Raw genomic sequence first — 21,808 nt, 5'->3', positions numbered from 1 at the left:
AGTTAGCTACACAACCAACTAGGTAGCTACACAACCGGCCAGGTAGCTACACAACCAACCAGGTAGCGACACAACCAACCAGGTAGCTACACAACCAGCCAGGTAGCTACACAACCAACCAGGTAGCTACACAACCAACTAGGTAGCTACACAACCAGCCAGGTAGCTACACAACCAACTAGGTAGCTACACAACCAACTAGGTAGCTACACAACCAACTAGGTAGCTACACAACCAGCCAGGTAGTTACACAACCGGCCAGGTAGCTACACAACCAAAGGTTCTACCAAAGTTCAACATTGCTTTCCCCTCTCTTGCTTCCATCCAGAATATTGTTGTAACTTGGTCTCTGTGATGCTCTCCGCTGACCTTCTTCGTGAGCTTGTCTTCTCCTAAGTCTGGTCTGTCCTCCTCGTTCAGGTGTATCCCCTGTAAAGGCTCCAGATACCCCCCCACCCTGCCCAGACCCGCTGTGGGGATCCTGCCCTTCAGCCTGCCCCTGTGTCAGATCACCACCGAGAAGGGACTGATGGAGGTATGAAGGCTTCCTAACTAACTAAAGCTGCATTTATAACGGAGCAGTCATAACTAACTAAAGCTGTATTTATAACGGAGCAGTCATAACTGTAACTAAAGCTGTCTTTATAATAAAGCAGTCATAACTGGCTTTGATTTCCGTGTAAAGATACCAAGCCAGAGAAAGGGAGAGTTAAAATAACCCAGGTCTGACCCACCTCACCACCTGGGAGAGGAGCAATCATTTGAACAATAATTTGCCGTCTCCCGTCAACACCCAACACCTCTCATCCAAAATGAGATATGAAGACAATTAAAAGAAAAAAATAGACCCACACACTGGGGTAGGTTTGCTGTATCCTGATGCACATTATGATTTGTTGTCATATTTCGTTCTGTAAATAAAAAAGGACCTACCGTACTTTTCGCACTATAAGCCGCACCTGACTATAAGCCGCAGCAGCTAAATTGAATGATGTGTACATATATAAGCCGCACTGGACTATAAGCCGCAGGTGTTTTAATGTTTAATTACCATATGTAATTAGCTTTGGGACACAATACTGTCGGACAAATAACAAGCATTAACTCATTTACAAGTTGTATTAAGTTTAGCAAATAAGGGAACAGATAAATAACCTTTCAATGCAGTCAAAAAAGCAATATTTAGATGTTTACATTTTCGAGTTTGGTCACGTCGAGTCACATATAAGCCGCACCGTTATATAAGCCGCAGGGTAAAAAAAATGGGGAAAAAAGCCGCGGCTTATAGTCCGGAAAGTACGGTATTTTGTAGTTTCCCGAAATGAGAATTTGAAGAGGACGCTTCCCCTCACCACCTCCTCTCCCTCCCTCTGTGTCCCTCCTCCAGGAGCAGTACTGGCGTTCACTCCTCTTCCAGAACCACCACAGCTTCCTGTCGTCCAGTGGGTACGAGATAGATGAGGAGGCGCAGAGCAAGGCCCACAAGGAGCAGCAGGAGCTACTCATGAAGATGTTCGCTGTGAGTACGAGAACTGTGGGGAAAAGACAGAGCCGCTAAACAGTACTACTGATGGACTACTACTACTGACTACTGATGGATCTCTACTAGGGGTGTAAATATTTGACCCCACTTCGATTCGATTACGATTCAATGCATCATCATGAAATCTCTTCATTTGACCATGATTTGATTCGATGAATTTTCTATCAGTTAATTCCCCCCCAAAATGTTTATACACAAATGTGGCTGGAGGGGGAACTGATTCACTCAGCATGAATGGACTATAGGTCAATACAAAATCGACCTATATTAAAAAATAAATGTCTAATCGATTCTAACATTTTCAAATCGATGCAGTTGAATCGTCACCTTAGGATCGCAATGCATCGATGCATTGTTACACCTCTAATCTCTACACACATCTCTACACACGTTAGACTCTAATCTCTACACACATCTCTACACACGTTAGACTCTCATCTCTACACGTTAGACTCTCATCTCTACACACGTTAGACTCACATCTCTACACATGTTAGACTCTCATCTCTACACACGTTAGACTCTCATCTCTACACACGTTAGACTCTCATCTCTACACATGTTAGACTCTCATCTCTACACACGTTAGACTCTCATCTCTACACACGTTAGACTCTCATCTCTACACACGTTAGACTCTCATCTCTACACATGTTAGACTCTCATCTCTACACATGTTAGACTCATCTCTACACACGTTAGACTCTCATCTCTACACACGTTAGACTCTCATCTCTACACACGTTAGACTCTCATCTCTACACACGTTAGACTCTCATCTCTACACACGTTAGACTCTCATCTCTACACACGTTAGACTCTCATCTTTACACACGTTAGACTCTCATCTCTACACACGTTAGACTCTCATCTCTACACACGTTAGACTCTCATCTCTACACACGTTAGACTCTCATCTCTACACACGTTAGACTCTCATCTCTACACACGTTAGACTCTCATCTCTACACACGTTAGACTCTCATCTCTACACACGTTAGACTCTCATCTCTACACACGTTAGACTCTCATCTCTACACACGTTAGACTCATCTCTACACACGTTAGACTCTCATCTCTACACATGTTAGACTCACATCTCTACACACGTTAGACTCTCATCTCTACACATGTTAGACTCTCATCTCTACACATGTTAGACTCTCATCTCTACACACGTTAGACTCTCATCTCTACACACGTTAGACTCTCATCTCTACACACGTTAGACTCTCATCTCTACACACGTTAGACTCTCATCTCTACACACGTTAGACTCATCTTTACACACGTTAGACTCACATCTCTACACATGTTAGACTCTCATCTCTACACATGTTAGACTCACATCTCTACACATGTTAGACTCTCATCTCTACACACGTTAGACTCTCATCTCTACACATGTTAGACTCTCATCTCTACACATGTTAGACTCTCATCTCTACACATGTTAGACTCTCATCTCTACACATGTTAGACTCTCATCTCTACACACGTTAGACTCTCATCTCTACACACGTTAGACTCTCATCTCTACACATGTTAGACTCTCATCTCTACACATGTTAGACTCTCATCTCTACACACGTTAGACTCTCATCTCTACACACGTTAGACTCTAATCTCTACACATTAGACTCTAATCTCTACACATGTTAGACTCTAATCTCTACACATTAGACTCTCATCTCTACACACGTTAGACTCTCATCTCTACACACGTTAGACTCTCATCTCTACACACGTTAGACTCGCATCTTTACACACGTTAGACTCTCATCTCTACACACGTTAGACTCTCATCTCTACACACGTTAGACTCACATCTCTACACACGTTAGACTCTCATCTCTACACGCGTTAGACTCTCATCTCTACACACGTTAGACTCTCATCTCTACACACGTTAGACTCATCTCTACACACGTTAGACTCTCATCTCTACACACGTTAGACTCTCATCTCTACACATGTTAGACTCTCATCTCTACACACGTTAGACTCTCATCTCTACACGCGTTAGACTCTCATCTCTACACACGTTAGACTCTCATCTCTACACACGTTAGACTCATCTCTACACACGTTAGACTCTCATCTCTACACACGTTAGACTCTCATCTCTACACATGTTAGACTCTCATCTCTACACACGTTAGACTCTCATCTCTACACATGTTAGACTCTCATCTCTACACACGTTAGACTCTCATCTCTACACATGTTAGACTCTCATCTCTACACATGTTAGACTCTCATCTCTACACACGTTAGACTCTCATCTCTACACATGTTAGACTCTCATCTCTACACATGTTAGACTCTCATCTCTACACACGTTAGACTCTCATCTCTACACACGTTAGACTCTCATCTCTACACACGTTAGACTCTCATCTCTACACACGTTAGACTCTCATCTCTACACACGTTAGACTCTCATCTCTACACACGTTAGACTCTCATCTCTACACACGTTAGACTCATCTCTACACATGTTAGACTCATCTCTACACATGTTAGACTCACATCTCTACACACGTTAGACTCTCATCTCTACACACGTTAGACTCATCTCTACACACGTTAGACTCATCTCTACACACGTTAGACTCATCTCTACACATGTTAGACTCATCTCTACACACGTTAGACTCACATCTCTACACACGTTAGACTCTCATCTCTACACACGTTAGACTCATCTCTACACATGTTAGACTCTCATCTCTACACACGTTAGACTCATCTCTACACACGTTAGACTCTCATCTCTACACACGTTAGACTCATCTCTACACATGTTAGACTCTCATCTCTACACACGTTAGACTCATCTCTACACACGTTAGACTCTCATCTCTACACATGTTAGACTCTCATCTCTACACACGTTAGACTCTCATCTCTACACATGTTAGACTCATCTACACACACGTTAGACTCATCTCTACACACGTTAGACTCTCATCTCTACACACGTTAGACTCTCATCTCTACACACGTTAGACTCTCATCTCTACACACGTTAGACTCTCATCTCTACACACGTTAGACTCACATCTCTACACACGTTAGACTCTCATCTCTACACACGTTAGACTCTCATCTCTACACACGTTAGACTCTCATCTCTACACATGTTAGACTCTCATCTCTACACATGTTAGACTCTCATCTCTACACATGTTAGACTCATCTCTACACACGTTAGACTCTCATCTCTACACACGTTAGACTCTCATCTCTACACATGTTAGACTCTCATCTCTACACATGTTAGACTCTCATCTCTACACATGTTAGACTCATCTCTACACATGTTAGACTCATCTCTACACACGTTAGACTCATCTCTACACATGTTAGACTCTCATCTCTACACGTTAGACTCTCATCTCTACACACGTTAGACTCTCATCTCTACACATGTTAGACTCACATCTCTACACACGTTAGACTCACATCTCTACACATGTTAGACTCTCATCTTTACACACGTTAGACTCTCATCTCTACACATGTTAGACTCTCATCTCTACACACGTTAGACTCTCATCTCTACACATGTTAGACTCTCATCTCTACACATGTTAGACTCATCTCTACACATGTTAGACTCATCTCTACACGCGTTAGACTCTCATCTCTACACATGTTAGACTCTCATCTCTACACATGTTAGACTCTCATCTCTACACACGTTAGACTCTCATCTCTACACATGTTAGACTCATCTCTACACATGTTAGACTCATCTCTACACGCGTTAGACTCTCATCTCTACACATGTTAGACTCTCATCTTTACACACGTTAGACTCTCATCTCTACACATGTTAGACTCTCATCTCTACACGCGTTAGACTCATCTACACACACGTTAGACTCTCATCTCTACACATGTTAGACTCTCATCTTTACACACGTTAGACTCTCATCTCTACACATGTTAGACTCTCATCTCTACACACGTTAGACTCTCATCTCTACACACGTTAGACTCTCATCTCTACACACGTTAGACTCTCATCTCTACACACGTTAGACTCTCATCTCTACACATGTTAGACTCTCATCTTTACACACGTTAGACTCTCATCTCTACACACGTTAGACTCTCATCTCTACACATGTTAGACTCACATCTCTACACATGTTAGACTCTCATCTCTACACATGTTAGACTCTCATCTCTACACACGTTAGACTCTCATCTCTACACACGTTAGACTCTCATCTCTACACACGTTAGACTCTCATCTCTACACATGTTAGACTCTCATCTTTACACACGTTAGACTCTCATCTCTACACACGTTAGACTCTCATCTCTACACACGTTAGACTCTCATCTCTACACACGTTAGACTCTCATCTCTACACACGTTAGACTCTCATCTCTACACACGTTAGACTCTCATCTCTACACACGTTAGACTCTCATCTCTACACACGTTAGACTCTCATCTCTACACATGTTAGACTCTCATCTTTACACACGTTAGACTCTCATCTCTACACACGTTAGACTCTCATCTCTACACACGTTAGACTCTCATCTCTACACACGTTAGACTCTCATCTCTACACGCGTTGGACTCTCATCTCTACACACGTTAGACTCTCATCTCTACACACGTTAGACTCTCATCTCTACACACGTTAGACTCTCATCTCTACACATGTTAGACTCATCTCTACACATGTTAGACTCTCATCTCTACACACGTTAGACTCATCTCTACACATGTTAGACTCATCTCTACACACGTTAGACTCTCATCTCTACACACGTTAGACTCTCATCTCTACACACGTTAGACTCTCATCTCTACACACGTTAGACTCTCATCTCTACACATGTTAGACTCTCATCTCTACACACGTTAGACTCTCATCTCTACACACGTTAGACTCTCATCTCTACACATGTTAGACTCACATCTCTACACACGTTAGACTCTCATCTCTACACACGTTAGACTCTCATCTCTACACATGTTAGACTCACATCTCTACACACGTTAGACTCATCTCTACACACGTTAGACTCTCATCTCTACACACGTTAGACTCTCATCTCTACACACGTTAGACTCTCATCTCTACACACGTTAGACTCTCATCTCTACACACGTTAGACTCTCATCTCTACACACGTTAGACTCTCATCTCTACACACGTTAGACTCTCATCTCTACACACGTTAGACTCACATCTCTACACACGTTAGACTCACATCTCTACACACGTTAGACTCACATCTCTACACACGTTAGACTCTCATCTCTACACACGTTAGACTCACATCTCTACACACGTTAGACTCACATCTCTACACATGTTAGACTCTCATCTCTACACACGTTAGACTCTCATCTCTACACATGTTAGACTCTCATCTCTACACATGTTAGACTCTCATCTCTACACACGTTAGACTCTCATCTCTACACACGTTAGACTCTCATCTCTACACACGTTAGACTCTCATCTCTACACACGTTAGACTCTCATCTCTACACACGTTAGACTCATCTCTACACACGTTAGACTCATCTCTACACGTTAGACTCTCATCTCTACACACGTTAGACTCTCATCTCTACACATGTTAGACTCTCATCTCTACACGTTAGACTCTCATCTCTACACGTTAGACTCATCTCTACACGTTAGACTCTCATCTCTACACACGTTAGACTCTCATCTCTACACACGTTAGACTCTCATCTCTACACACGTTAGACTCTCATCTCTACACATGTTAGACTCATCTCTACACACGTTAGACTCTCATCTCTACACACGTTAGACTCATCTCTACACACGTTAGACTCTCATCTCTACACACGTTAGACTCACATCTCTACACACGTTAGACTCTCATCTCTACACACGTTAGACTCTCATCTCTACACACGTTAGACTCTCATCTCTACACACGTTAGACTCTCATCTCTACACGCGTTAGACTCTCATCTCTACACACGTTAGACTCTCATCTCTACACGCGTTAGACTCTCATCTCTACACGTTAGACTCTCATCTCTACACACGTTAGACTCTCATCTCTACACACGTTAGACTCATCTCTACACACGTTAGACTCATCTCTACACACGTTAGACTCATCTCTACACACGTTAGACTCATCTCTACACACGTTAGACTCGCATCTCTACACACGTTAGACTCTCATCTCTACACACGTTAGACTCTCATCTCTACACGTTAGACTCTCATCTCTACACACGTTAGACTCATCTCTACACACGTTAGACTCATCTCTACACACGTTAGACTCGCATCTCTACACACGTTAGACTCTCATCTCTACACACGTTAGACTCTCATCTCTACACACGTTAGACTCACATCTCTACACACGTTAGACTCTCATCTCTACACACGTTAGACTCATCTCTACACGCGTTAGACTCTCATCTCTACACACGTTAGACTCATCTCTACACACGTTAGACTCTCATCTCTACACGCGTTAGACTCACATCTCTACACATGTTAGACTCACATCTCTACACACGTTAGACTCTCATCTCTACACACGTTAGACTCACATCTCTACACACGTTAGACTCACATCTCTACACACGTTAGACTCACATCTCTACACACGTTAGACTCATCTCTACACGTTAGACTCTCATCTCTACACACGTTAGACTCTCATCTCTACACATGTTAGACTCATCTCTACACACGTTAGACTCATCTCTACACACGTTAGACTCATCTCTACACGTTAGACTCTCATCTCTACACACGTTAGACTCTCATCTCTACACATGTTAGACTCTCATCTCTACACGTTAGACTCTCATCTCTACACGTTAGACTCATCTCTACACGTTAGACTCTCATCTCTACACACGTTAGACTCTCATCTCTACACACATTAGACTCACATCTCTACACACGTTAGACTCATCTCTACACACGTTAGACTCTCATCTCTACACACGTTAGACTCTCATCTCTACACACGTTAGACTCATCTCTACACGCGTTGGACTCTCATCTCTACACGCGTTAGACTCTCATCTCTACACATGTTAGACTCTCATCTCTACACGCGTTAGACTCTCATCTCTACACATGTTAGACTCTCATCTCTACACACGTTAGACTCTCATCTCTACACACGTTAGACTCTCATCTCTACACATGTTAGACTCTCATCTCTACACATGTTAGACTCTCATCTCTACACATGTTAGACTCTCATCTCTACACACGTTAGACTCTCATCTCTACACACGTTAGACTCTCATCTCTACACACGTTAGACTCTCATCTCTACACACGTTAGACTCTCATCTCTACACACGTTAGACTCTCATCTCTACACACGTTAGACTCATCTCTACACATGTTAGACTCACATCTCTACACACGTTAGACTCTCATCTCTACACATGTTAGACTCTCATCTCTACACATGTTAGACTCTCATCTCTACACACGTTAGACTCACATCTCTACACATGTTAGACTCTCATCTCTACACATGTTAGACTCTCATCTCTACACACGTTAGACTCACATCTTTACACACGTTAGACTCTCATCTCTACACACGTTAGACTCACATCTCTACACACGTTAGACTCTCATCTCTACACATGTTAGACTCATCTCTACACACGTTAGACTCACATCTCTACACATGTTAGACTCTCATCTCTACACACGTTAGACTCTCATCTCTACACACGTTAGACTCTCATCTCTACACACGTTAGACTCTCATCTCTACACATGTTAGACTCATCTCTACACACGTTAGACTCTCATCTCTACACATGTTAGACTCATCTCTACACATGTTAGACTCTCATCTCTACACACGTTACTCTCATCTCTACACGCGTTAGACTCTCATCTCTACACATGTTACTCTCATCTCTACACATGTTAGACTCATCTCTACACACGTTAGACTCTCATCTCTACACACGTTAGACTCTCATCTCTACACATGTTAGACTCATCTCTACACGTTAGACTCACATCTCTACACACGTTAGACTCTCATCTCTACACACGTTAGACTCACATCTCTACACACGTTACTCTCATCTCTACACGCGTTAGACTCTCATCTCTACACATGTTAGACTCATCTCTACACACGTTAGACTCTCATCTCTACACACGTTAGACTCATCTCTACACACGTTAGACTCATCTCTACACATGTTAGACTCTCATCTCTACACACGTTAGACTCTCATCTCTACACACGTTAGACTCTCATCTCTACACACGTTAGACTCTCATCTCTACACACGTTAGACTCTCATCTCTACACATGTTAGACTCTCATCTCTACACACGTTAGACTCATCTCTACACACGTTAGACTCATCTCTACACATGTTAGACTCTCATCTCTACACACGTTAGACTCACATCTCTACACATGTTAGACTCTCATCTCTACACATGTTAGACTCTCATCTCTACACACGTTAGACTCTCATCTCTACACACGTTAGACTCTCATCTCTACACATGTTAGACTCTCATCTCTACACATGTTAGACTCTCATCTCTACACATGTTAGACTCTCATCTCTACACATGTTAGACTCTCATCTCTACACATGTTAGACTCACATCTCTACACGCGTTGGACTCGCATCTTTACACACGTTAGACTCTCATCTCTACACACGTTAGACTCTCATCTCTACACACGTTAGACTCTCATCTCTACACACGTTAGACTCTCATCTCTACACATGTTAGACTCTCATCTCTACACACGTTAGACTCTCATCTCTACACACGTTAGACTCTCATCTCTACACACGTTAGACTCTCATCTCTACACACGTTAGACTCTCATCTCTACACACGTTAGACTCATCTCTACACACGTTAGACTCTCATCTCTACACACGTTAGACTCTCATCTCTACACACGTTAGACTCTCATCTCTACACACGTTAGACTCACATCTTTACACACGTTAGACTCTCATCTCTACACACGTTAGACTCACATCTCTACACACGTTAGACTCTCATCTCTACACACGTTAGACTCTCATCTCTACACACGTTAGACTCTCATCTCTACACACGTTAGACTCATCTCTACACACGTTAGACTCTCATCTCTACACACGTTAGACTCACATCTCTACACATGTTAGACTCTCATCTCTACACACGTTAGACTCACATCTCTACACATGTTAGACTCTCATCTCTACACATGTTAGACTCTCATCTCTACACACGTTAGACTCATCTCTACACACGTTAGACTCTCATCTCTACACACGTTAGACTCATCTCTACACACGTTAGACTCTCATCTCTACACACGTTAGACTCGCATCTCTACACACGTTAGACTCTCATCTCTACACATGTTAGACTCTCATCTCTACACACGTTAGACTCTCATCTCTACACATGTTAGACTCACATCTTTACACACGTTAGACTCTCATCTCTACACACGTTAGACTCACATCTTTACACACGTTAGACTCTCATCTCTACACACGTTAGACTCTCATCTCTACACACGTTAGACTCTCATCTCTACACACGTTAGACTCTCATCTCTACACACGTTAGACTCTCATCTCTACACATGTTAGACTCTCATCTCTACACACGTTAGACTCTCATCTCTACACATGTTAGACTCTCATCTCTACACACGTTAGACTCACATCTCTACACACGTTAGACTCTCATCTCTACACATGTTAGACTCTCATCTCTACACATGTTAGACTCTCATCTCTACACACGTTAGACTCTCATCTCTACACATGTTAGACTCTCATCTCTACACACGTTAGACTCTCATCTCTACACACGTTAGACTCACATCTCTACACACGTTAGACTCTCATCTCTACACACGTTAGACTCATCTCTACACATGTTAGACTCATCTCTACACATGTTAGACTCTCATCTCTACACACGTTAGACTCTCATCTCTACACATGTTAGACTCTCATCTCTACACACGTTAGACTCTCATCTCTACACACGTTAGACTCTCATCTCTACACACGTTAGACTCACATCTCTACACACGTTAGACTCTCATCTCTACACACGTTAGACTCACATCTCTACACACGTTAGACTCTCATCTCTACACATGTTAGACTCTCATCTCTACACATGTTAGACTCTCATCTCTACACATGTTAGACTCTCATCTCTACACATGTTAGACTCATCTCTACACACGTTAGACTCTCATCTCTACACATGTTAGACTCATCTCTACACACGTTAGACTCTCATCTCTACACGTTAGACTCATCTCTACACATGTTAGACTCTCATCTCTACACACGTTAGACTCGCATCTCTACACATGTTAGACTCATCTCTACACACGTTAGACTCTCATCTCTACACACGTTAGACTCTCATCTCTACACACGTTAGACTCTCATCTCTACACACGTTAGACTCTCATCTCTACACATGTTAGACTCATCTCTACACACGTTAGACTCATCTCTACACATGTTAGACTCATCTCTACACACGTTAGACTCTCATCTCTACACATGTTAGACTCATCTCTACACACGTTAGACTCTCATCTCTACACACGTTAGACTCACATCTCTACACACGTTAGACTCTCATCTCTACACACGTTAGACTCATCTCTACACACGTTAGACTCATCTCTACACACGTTAGACTCTCATCTCTACACACGTTAGACTCTCATCTCTACACACGTTAGACTCTCATCTCTACACACGTTAGACTCACATCTCTACACACGTTAGACTCACATCTCTACACATGTTAGACTCTCATCTCTACACATGTTAGACTCATCTCTACACACGTTAGACTCACATCTCTACACATGTTAGACTCTCATCTCTACACATGTTAGACTCTCATCTCTACACACGTTAGACTCTCATCTCTACACACGTTAGACTCTCATCTCTACACACGTTAGACTCTCATCTCTACACACGTTAGACTCTCATCTCTACACACGTTAGACTCACATCTCTACACACGTTAGACTCTCATCTCTACACACGTTAGACTCACATCTCTACACACGTTAGACTCTCATCTCTACACACGTTAGACTCACATCTCTACACACGTTAGACTCTCATCTCTACACACGTTAGACTCTCATCTCTACACACGTTAGACTCTCATCTCTACACACGTTAGACTCTCATCTCTACACACGTTAGACTCTCATCTCTACACACGTTAGACTCTCATCTCTACACACGTTAGACTCTCATCTCTACACACGTTAGACTCTCATCTCTACACACGTTAGACTCTCATCTCTACACATGTTAGACTCTCATCTCTACACACGTTAGACTCTCATCTCTACACACGTTAGACTCATCTCTACACACGTTAGACTCTCATCTCTACACACGTTAGACTCTCATCTCTACACATGTTAGACTCTCATCTCTACACACGTTAGACTCTCATCTCTACACACGTTAGACTCATCTCTACACACGTTAGACTCATCTCTACACATGTTAGACTCTCATCTCTACACGCGTTAGACTCATCTCTACACACGTTAGACTCATCTCTACACACGTTAGACTCTCATCTCTACACACGTTAGACTCATCTCTACACATGTTAGACTCTCATCTCTACACGCGTTAGACTCATCTCTACACACGTTAGACTCATCTCTACACACGTTAGACTCACATCTCTACACACGTTAGACTCTCATCTCTACACGCGTTAGACTCATCTCTACACACGTTAGACTCTCATCTCTACACACGTTAGACTCTCATCTCTACACACGTTAGACTCTCATCTCTACACATGTTAGACTCATCTCTACACACGTTAGACTCATCTCTACACACGTTAGACTCTCATCTCTACACACGTTAGACTCTCATCTCTACACATGTTAGACTCTCATCTCTACACACGTTAGACTCTCATCTCTACACACGTTAGACTCTCATCTCTACACACGTTAGACTCTCATCTCTACACACGTTAGACTCTCATCTCTACACACGTTAGACTCATCTCTACACACGTTAGACTCTCATCTCTACACACGTTAGACTCTCATCTCTACACACGTTAGACTCTCATCTCTACACACGTTAGACTCTCATCTCTACACATGTTAGACTCTCATCTCTACACACGTTAGACTCTCATCTCTACACACGTTAGACTCATCTCTACACACGTTAGACTCTCATCTCTACACACGTTAGACTCACATCTCTACACATGTTAGACTCATCTCTACACACGTTAGACTCTCATCTCTACACACGTTAGACTCTCATCTCTACACACGTTAGACTCTCATCTCTACACACGTTAGACTCTCATCTCTACACACGTTAGACTCTCATCTCTACACACGTTAGACTCATCTTTACACACGTTAGACTCACATCTCTACACACGTTAGACTCTCATCTCTACACATGTTAGACTCTCATCTCTACACATGTTAGACTCACATCTCTACACACGTTAGACTCTCATCTCTACACATGTTAGACTCTCATCTCTACACACGTTAGACTCTCATCTCTACACACGTTAGACTCTCATCTCTACACATGTTAGACTCTCATCTCTACACACGTTAGACTCATCTCTACACACGTTAGACTCATCTCTACACACGTTAGACTCATCTCTACACACGTTAGACTCATCTCTACACACGTTAGACTCTCATCTCTACACATGTTAGACTCATCTCTACACACGTTAGACTCTCATCTCTACACACGTTAGACTCTCATCTCTACACACGTTAGACTCATCTCTACACACGTTAGACTCTCATCTCTACACACGTTAGACTCATCTCTACACACGTTAGACTCATCTCTACACACGTTAGACTCACATCTCTACACACGTTAGACTCACATCTCTACACATGTTAGACTCTCATCTCTACACACGTTAGACTCATCTCTACACACGTTAGACTCATCTCTACACACGTTAGACTCTCATCTCTACACACGTTAGACTCATCTCTACACACGTTAGACTCATCTCTACACACGTTAGACTCATCTCTACACACGTTAGACTCTCATCTCTACACACGTTAGACTCTCATCTCTACACACGTTAGACTCTCATCTCTACACATGTTAGACTCTCATCTCTACACATGTTAGACTCTCATCTCTACACATGTTAGACTCTCATCTCTACACGTTAGACTCTCATCTCTACACACGTTAGACTCTCATCTCTACACACGTTAGACTCATCTCTACACACGTTAGACTCATCTCTACACATGTTAGACTCTCATCTCTACACACGTTAGACTCATCTCTACACACGTTAGACTCTCATCTCTACACACGTTAGACTCTCATCTCTACACACGTTAGACTCTCATCTCTACACACGTTAGACTCACATCTCTACACACGTTAGACTCTCATCTCTACACATGTTAGACTCTCATCTCTACACACGTTAGACTCATCTCTACACACGTTAGACTCTCATCTCTACACACGTTAGACTCATCTCTACACACGTTAGACTCTCATCTCTACACACGTTAGACTCTCATCTCTACACACGTTAGACTCTCATCTCTACACACGTTAGACTCTCATCTCTACACACGTTAGACTCACATCTCTACACACGTTAGACTCTCATCTCTACACACGTTAGACTCTCATCTCTACACACGTTAGACTCATCTCTACACACGTTAGACTCATCTTTACACACGTTAGACTCTCATCTCTACACACGTTAGACTCACATCTCTACACACGTTAGACTCATCTCTACACACGTTAGACTCTCATCTCTACACACGTTAGACTCACATCTCTACACACGTTAGACTCATCTCTACACACGTTAGACTCACATCTCTACACGTTAGACTCACATCTCTACACATGTTAGACTCTCATCTCTACACACGTTAGACTCTCATCTCTACACGTTAGACTCACATCTCTACACATGTTAGACTCACATCTCTACACACGTTAGACTCTCATCTCTACACACGTTAGACTCTCATCTCTACACACGTTAGACTCTCATCTCTACACACGTTAGACTCATCTCTACACATGTTAGACTCATCTCTACACACGTTAGACTCTCATCTCTACACACGTTAGACTCTCATCTCTACACACGTTAGACTCTCATCTCTACACACGTTAGACTCTCATCTCTACACACGTTAGACTCACATCTCTACACACGTTAGACTCTCATCTCTACACACGTTAGACTCATCTCTACACATGTTAGACTCATCTCTACACACGTTAGACTCTCATCTCTACACACGTTAGACTCTCATCTCTACACACGTTAGACTCTCATCTCTACACACGTTAGACTCTCATCTCTACACGTTAGACTCTCATCTCTACACACATTAGACTCTCATCTCTACACATGTTAGACTCTCATCTCTACACATGTTAGACTCATCTCTACACACGTTAGACTCTCATCTCTACACACGTTAGACTCTCATCTCTACACACGTTAGACTCTCATCTCTACACATGTTAGACTCTCATCTTTACACACGTTAGACTCTCATCTCTACACACGTTAGACTCTCATCTCTACACACGTTAGACTCTCATCTCTACACACGTTAGACTCTCATCTCTACACACGTTAGACTCTCATCTCTACACACGTTAGACTCTCATCTCTACACATGTTAGACTCTCATCTCTACACACGTTGGACTCTCATCTCTACACACGTTAGACTCTCATCTCTACACATGTTAGACTCTCATCTCTACACACGTTAGACTCTCATCTCTACACACGTTAGACTCTCATCTCTACACACGTTAGACTCTCATCTCTACACACGTTAGACTCTCATCTCTACACACGTTAGACTCTCATCTCTACACACGTTAGACTCTCATCTCTACACATGTTAGACTCTCATCTCTACACACGTTAGACTCTCATCTCTACACATGTTAGACTCATCTCTACACATGTTAGACTCATCTCTACACACGTTAGACTCTCATCTCTACACGCGTTAGACTCTCATCTCTACACACGTTAGACTCTCATCTCTACACATGTTAGACTCATCTCTACACACGTTAGACTCATCTCTACACACGTTAGACTCATCTCTACACACGTTAGACTCTCATCTCTACACACGTTAGACTCTCATCTCTACACATGTTAGACTCTCATCTCTACACGCGTTAGACTCTCATCTCTACACACGTTAGACTCACATCTCTACACACGTTAGACTCTCATCTCTACACATGTTAGACTCTCATCTCTACACACGTTAGACTCATCTCTACACATGTTAGACTCATCTCTACACACGTTAGACTCTCATCTCTACACATGTTAGACTCTCATCTCTACACACGTTAGACTCGCATCTTTACACACGTTAGACTCTCATCTCTACACACGTTAGACTCATCTCTACACACGTTAGACTCATCTCTACACACGTTAGACTCTCATCTCTACACATGTTAGACTCTCATCTCTACACACGTTAGACTCTCATCTCTACACACGTTAGACTCTCATCTCTACACACGTTAGACTCTCATCTCTACACACGTTAGACTCTCATCTCTACACATGTTAGACTCATCTCTACACACGTTAGACTCTCATCTCTACACATGTTAGACTCATCTCTACACACGTTAGACTCTCATCTCTACACATGTTAGACTCATCTCTACACACGTTAGACTCTCATCTCTACACACGTTAGACTCTCATCTCTACACACGTTAGACTCTCATCTCTACACATGTTAGACTCTCATCTCTACACATGTTAGACTCTCATCTCTACACATGTTAGACTCTCATCTCTACACATGTTAGACTCATCTCTACACACGTTAGACTCTCATCTCTACACACGTTAGACTCTCATCTCTACACACGTTAGACTCACATCTCTACACACGTTAGACTCATCTCTACACATGTTAGACTCATCTCTACACACGTTAGACTCTCATCTCTACACACGTTAGACTCTCATCTCTACACACGTTAGACTCTCATCTCTACACATGTTAGACTCTCATCTCTACACACGTTAGACTCATCTCTACACACGTTAGACTCTCATCTCTACACACGTTAGACTCTCATCTCTACACACGTTAGACTCATCTCTACACACGTTAGACTCTCATCTCTACACATGTTAGACTCATCTCTACACACGTTAGACTCTCATCTCTACACACGTTAGACTCTCATCTCTACACATGTTAGACTCACATCTCTACACACGTTAGACTCTCATCTCTACACACGTTAGACTCTCATCTCTACACATGTTAGACTCTCATCTCTACACACGTTAGACTCACATCTCTACACATGTTAGACTCACATCTCTACACATGTTAGACTCTCATCTCTACACATGTTAGACTCACATCTCTACACATGTTAGACTCTCATCTCTACACATGTTAGACTCACATCTCTACACATGTTAGACTCTCATCTCTACACACGTTAGACTCTCATCTCTACACATGTTAGACTCATCTCTACACACGTTAGACTCTCATCTCTACACATGTTAGACTCTCATCTCTACACATGTTAGACTCTCATCTCTACACATGTTAGACTCTCATCTCTACACATGTTAGACTCTCATCTCTACACATGTTAGACTCTCATCTCTACACATGTTAGACTCATCTCTACACACGTTAGACTCTCATCTCTACACATGTTAGACTCATCTCTACACATGTTAGACTCTCATCTCTACACATGTTAGACTCTCATCTCTACACATGTTAGACTCTCATCTCTACACATGTTAGACTCATCTCTACACACGTTAGACTCTCATCTCTACACGTGTTAGACTCTCATCTCTACACATGTTAGACTCTCATCTCTACACACGTTAGACTCTCATCTCTACACACGTTAGACTCACATCTTTACACACGTTAGACTCTCATCTCTACACATGTTAGACTCATCTCTACACATGTTAGACTCATCTCTACACACGTTAGACTCTCATCTCTACACGTTAGACTCTCATCTCTACACACGTTAGACTCTCATCTCTACACACGTTAGACTCTCATCTCTACACACGTTAGACTCTCATCTCTACACACGTTAGACTCACATCTTTACACACGTTAGACTCTCATCTCTACACATGTTAGACTCATCTCTACACACGTTAGACTCTCATCTCTACACGTTAGACTCTCATCTCTACACACGTTAGACTCTCATCTCTACACACGTTAGACTCTCATCTCTACACACGTTAGACTCTCATCTCTACACATGTTAGACTCTCATCTCTACACACGTTAGACTCATCTCTACACATGTTAGACTCATCTCTACACACGTTAGACTCTCATCTCTACACACGTTAGACTCACATCTCTACACACGTTAGACTCTCATCTCTACACACGTTAGACTCTCATCTCTACACGTTAGACTCTCATCTCTACACACGTTAGACTCTCATCTCTACACACGTTAGACTCTCATCTCTACACACGTTAGACTCTCATCTCTACACACGTTAGACTCTCATCTCTACACACGTTAGACTCTCATCTCTACACACGTTAGACTCTCATCTCTACACATGTTAGACTCTCATCTCTACACAGGTTAGACTCATCTCTACACACGTTAGACTCTCATCTTTACACACGTTAGACTCATCAGAGTTGACTTTACAAAATTTTTTATGACATTCAGCCATCTATTTCCTTCTAGGGCCTAATAACATTTGGGCGTTAGTCAGCTGTTGTGTGTTCCGTCTGTCCTGAATGATTGTTTACAGGATTCAGACACAGGACAATAATTCAATGAGAGCGTTTACATACACATAATATTCCAGATACTAGCTAATATCCTGGTTTAGGTCTTAGTTTGTATAAGGTGTTGATATGCACCTTTTTATATTCTGATCATAATTGTTCCCAAATACCTTACACGAGTAGACCAATATATAATATAAACTTTTTGGAAATGGAACTTAGACGGGCTACAAAACTAAAAGCTATTTTGAACCAAGGGGCGGGTCTATATCAATGTAAATATAAGTTCCCTCTCCTCTCTCTGCTCCAGCTGTAAACAGACTAAACGTTCGCTCTCCTCTCTCTGTTTTACCTGCTCCAGCTGTCCTGTAAGCTGGGTGTAAACAGACTAAACGTTCCCCCTCCCCCTCCAGCTGCTGGGTGTAAACAGACTAAACGTTCCCTCTCCCCCTCCCCCTCCAGCTGTCCTGTAAGCTGGGTGTAAACAGACTAAACGTTCCCTCTCCCCTCCCCCTCCAGCTGTCCTGTAAGCTGGGTGTAAACAGACTAAACGTTCCCTCTCCCCTCCCCCTCCAGCTGTCCTGTAAGCTGGGTGTAAACAGACTAAACGTTCCCTCTCCTCTGGGTGTAAACAGACTAAACGTTCCCTCTCCTCTGGGTGTAAACAGACTAAACGTTCCCTCTCCTCTGGGTGTAAACAGACTAAACGTTCCCTCTCCTCTGGGTGTAAACAGACTAAACGTTCCCTCTCCTCTGGGTGTAAACAGACTAAACGTTCCCTCTCCTCTGGGTGTAAACAGACTAAACGTTCCCTCTCCTCTGGGTGTAAACAGACTAAACGTTCCCTCTCCCCTCCCCCTCCAGCTGCTGGGTGTAAACAGACTAAACGTTCCCTCTCCCCTCCCCCTCCAGCTGTCCTGTAAGCTGGGTGTAAACAGACTAAACGTTCCCTCTCCCCCTCCAGCTGTCCTGTGAGCTGGGTGTAAACAGACTAAGGCCCTGTCCACACGAGCGCGGGTGTTATGTAACTGAGCCTTAATGTGCGCGGTTGCTCTGTTCGCCCACACGCAACTGGGGTTTTGGAACACTGCAACCATGGTCTTTGAAAACGGAGTCCAGGGTGAAGTTTTGCGCGCATCCCCGGTTGCAGTGGTTGCGTGTGGACATAGAAACCGAGGTTATTTCCAGTAGAGCTGTCCCAAGTGCGTGTAGCTTAATCCCAGCGGAAGAGTGCAAGAGCGCTTCCGCATTTTGCCCTGATTGGCCGCGGTAACGCCCTCCAAATGCGCATTTTCTTTCCCCCCGCTCAGACGCCGAAATGGAATGCATGTAGTACATTGCAACACAACGCAGCATTTCCGCGTACATTGCAATGTAACACAACGCAGCTGTCAACTGTACTTTACATATTATCCAAACGAGGACCACATAATGTTATTTCCCTGTACATTGTAACGATAACACAACGCAGCTGTCAACTTTACTTTGTAACATTGTTTTTTCGGTCATTCATAAAATTGATTGAATGAAATTGATTGAATGAAAATAACAGATTGCAGAATGGGTACAATACAGTACGGCTCAATACACACAATTGTTAAGGGGATGCAGACCAGAGAAAGACTTTCGTCTTGTTTACATCAGGTTCCCCCATTTTCAATTCATCAGGACATATATGACATACAGATAAACTGACAGCCCTAATTACAACCTTTATTTAATGGTTAATATTTTGATAAAAGGTAATTTACTATATTTGTATGGCATTTACACTTAAAGTAGAAAAACAAAAGTAATCTGTAAAATAATAGTGAATTTCCTGTGAAAAAACATTTATTTTTTACAGTACGTTACACACACAAATGCTACATTATGACACATTTTACAAAGAAAGTATATTTAGATTCAAAGACTATTTTAATAGCTTTCTTTGAATACACGGTTTCTCTCCTGTGACGTACAAATGTTCAACAAAACCATCAACATTGACTCAGCTAGACCTCTTTGTTATATCTGCAGCGCTAACATGTCAGATGATTTTCAAAAAGGAAAATGTACTCTGTCGTCTACTCTAAGCCATCCTAGGTTGTCAAAGTGGGCAGGGGTGAGGTGGGTTCTAGACCCATGTTACTGACCAGACACTCTATATCAGTGATGTCTGTTTACGGCGCGGCTGAATAACAGTAGCAGTGATCGCCTGCTGCTTCCATCGCGTGTATATATGTGTGCTAATATGGCGCGTTAGCGTTAATATGTGATTAATATGAACCAAAGCGTCGAACCAAGCGGGGATCTCATGCGCGCGCGAGCACCTGGGCGAAGGAAAAGGAAATGCGCATTACCGTACTGGCGTATGGCGAAGAATGCGGAA

At 42.6% G+C, this 21,808-nt stretch overlaps 1 protein-coding gene across 1 annotated transcript in view; it reads left to right on the top strand.

The window, feature by feature from the left end:
* The window catches only part of wdhd1 (WD repeat and HMG-box DNA binding protein 1), an 87,345-nt gene that overhangs the window by 41,562 nt on the left and 23,975 nt on the right, over positions 1–21,808 (top strand). Inside the window, exons 17-18 of the mRNA XM_084337353.1 lie at positions 421–535; positions 1,388–1,519. Of these exons, the coding sequence (XP_084193479.1) occupies positions 421–535; positions 1,388–1,519 (247 nt within the window). The remainder of the gene's footprint in view (positions 1–420; positions 536–1,387; positions 1,520–21,808) is intronic.

The sequence above is a fragment of the Notolepis coatsorum genome, assembly GCF_963971535.1.
Source record: "Notolepis coatsorum genome assembly, chromosome: 20".
In the NCBI taxonomy this organism is placed as follows: Eukaryota; Metazoa; Chordata; class Actinopteri; order Aulopiformes; family Paralepididae; genus Notolepis; species Notolepis coatsorum.
The sequence above is the reverse complement of the archived record's forward strand: the minus strand, read 5'-3'. Positions and strand labels throughout refer to the sequence as shown.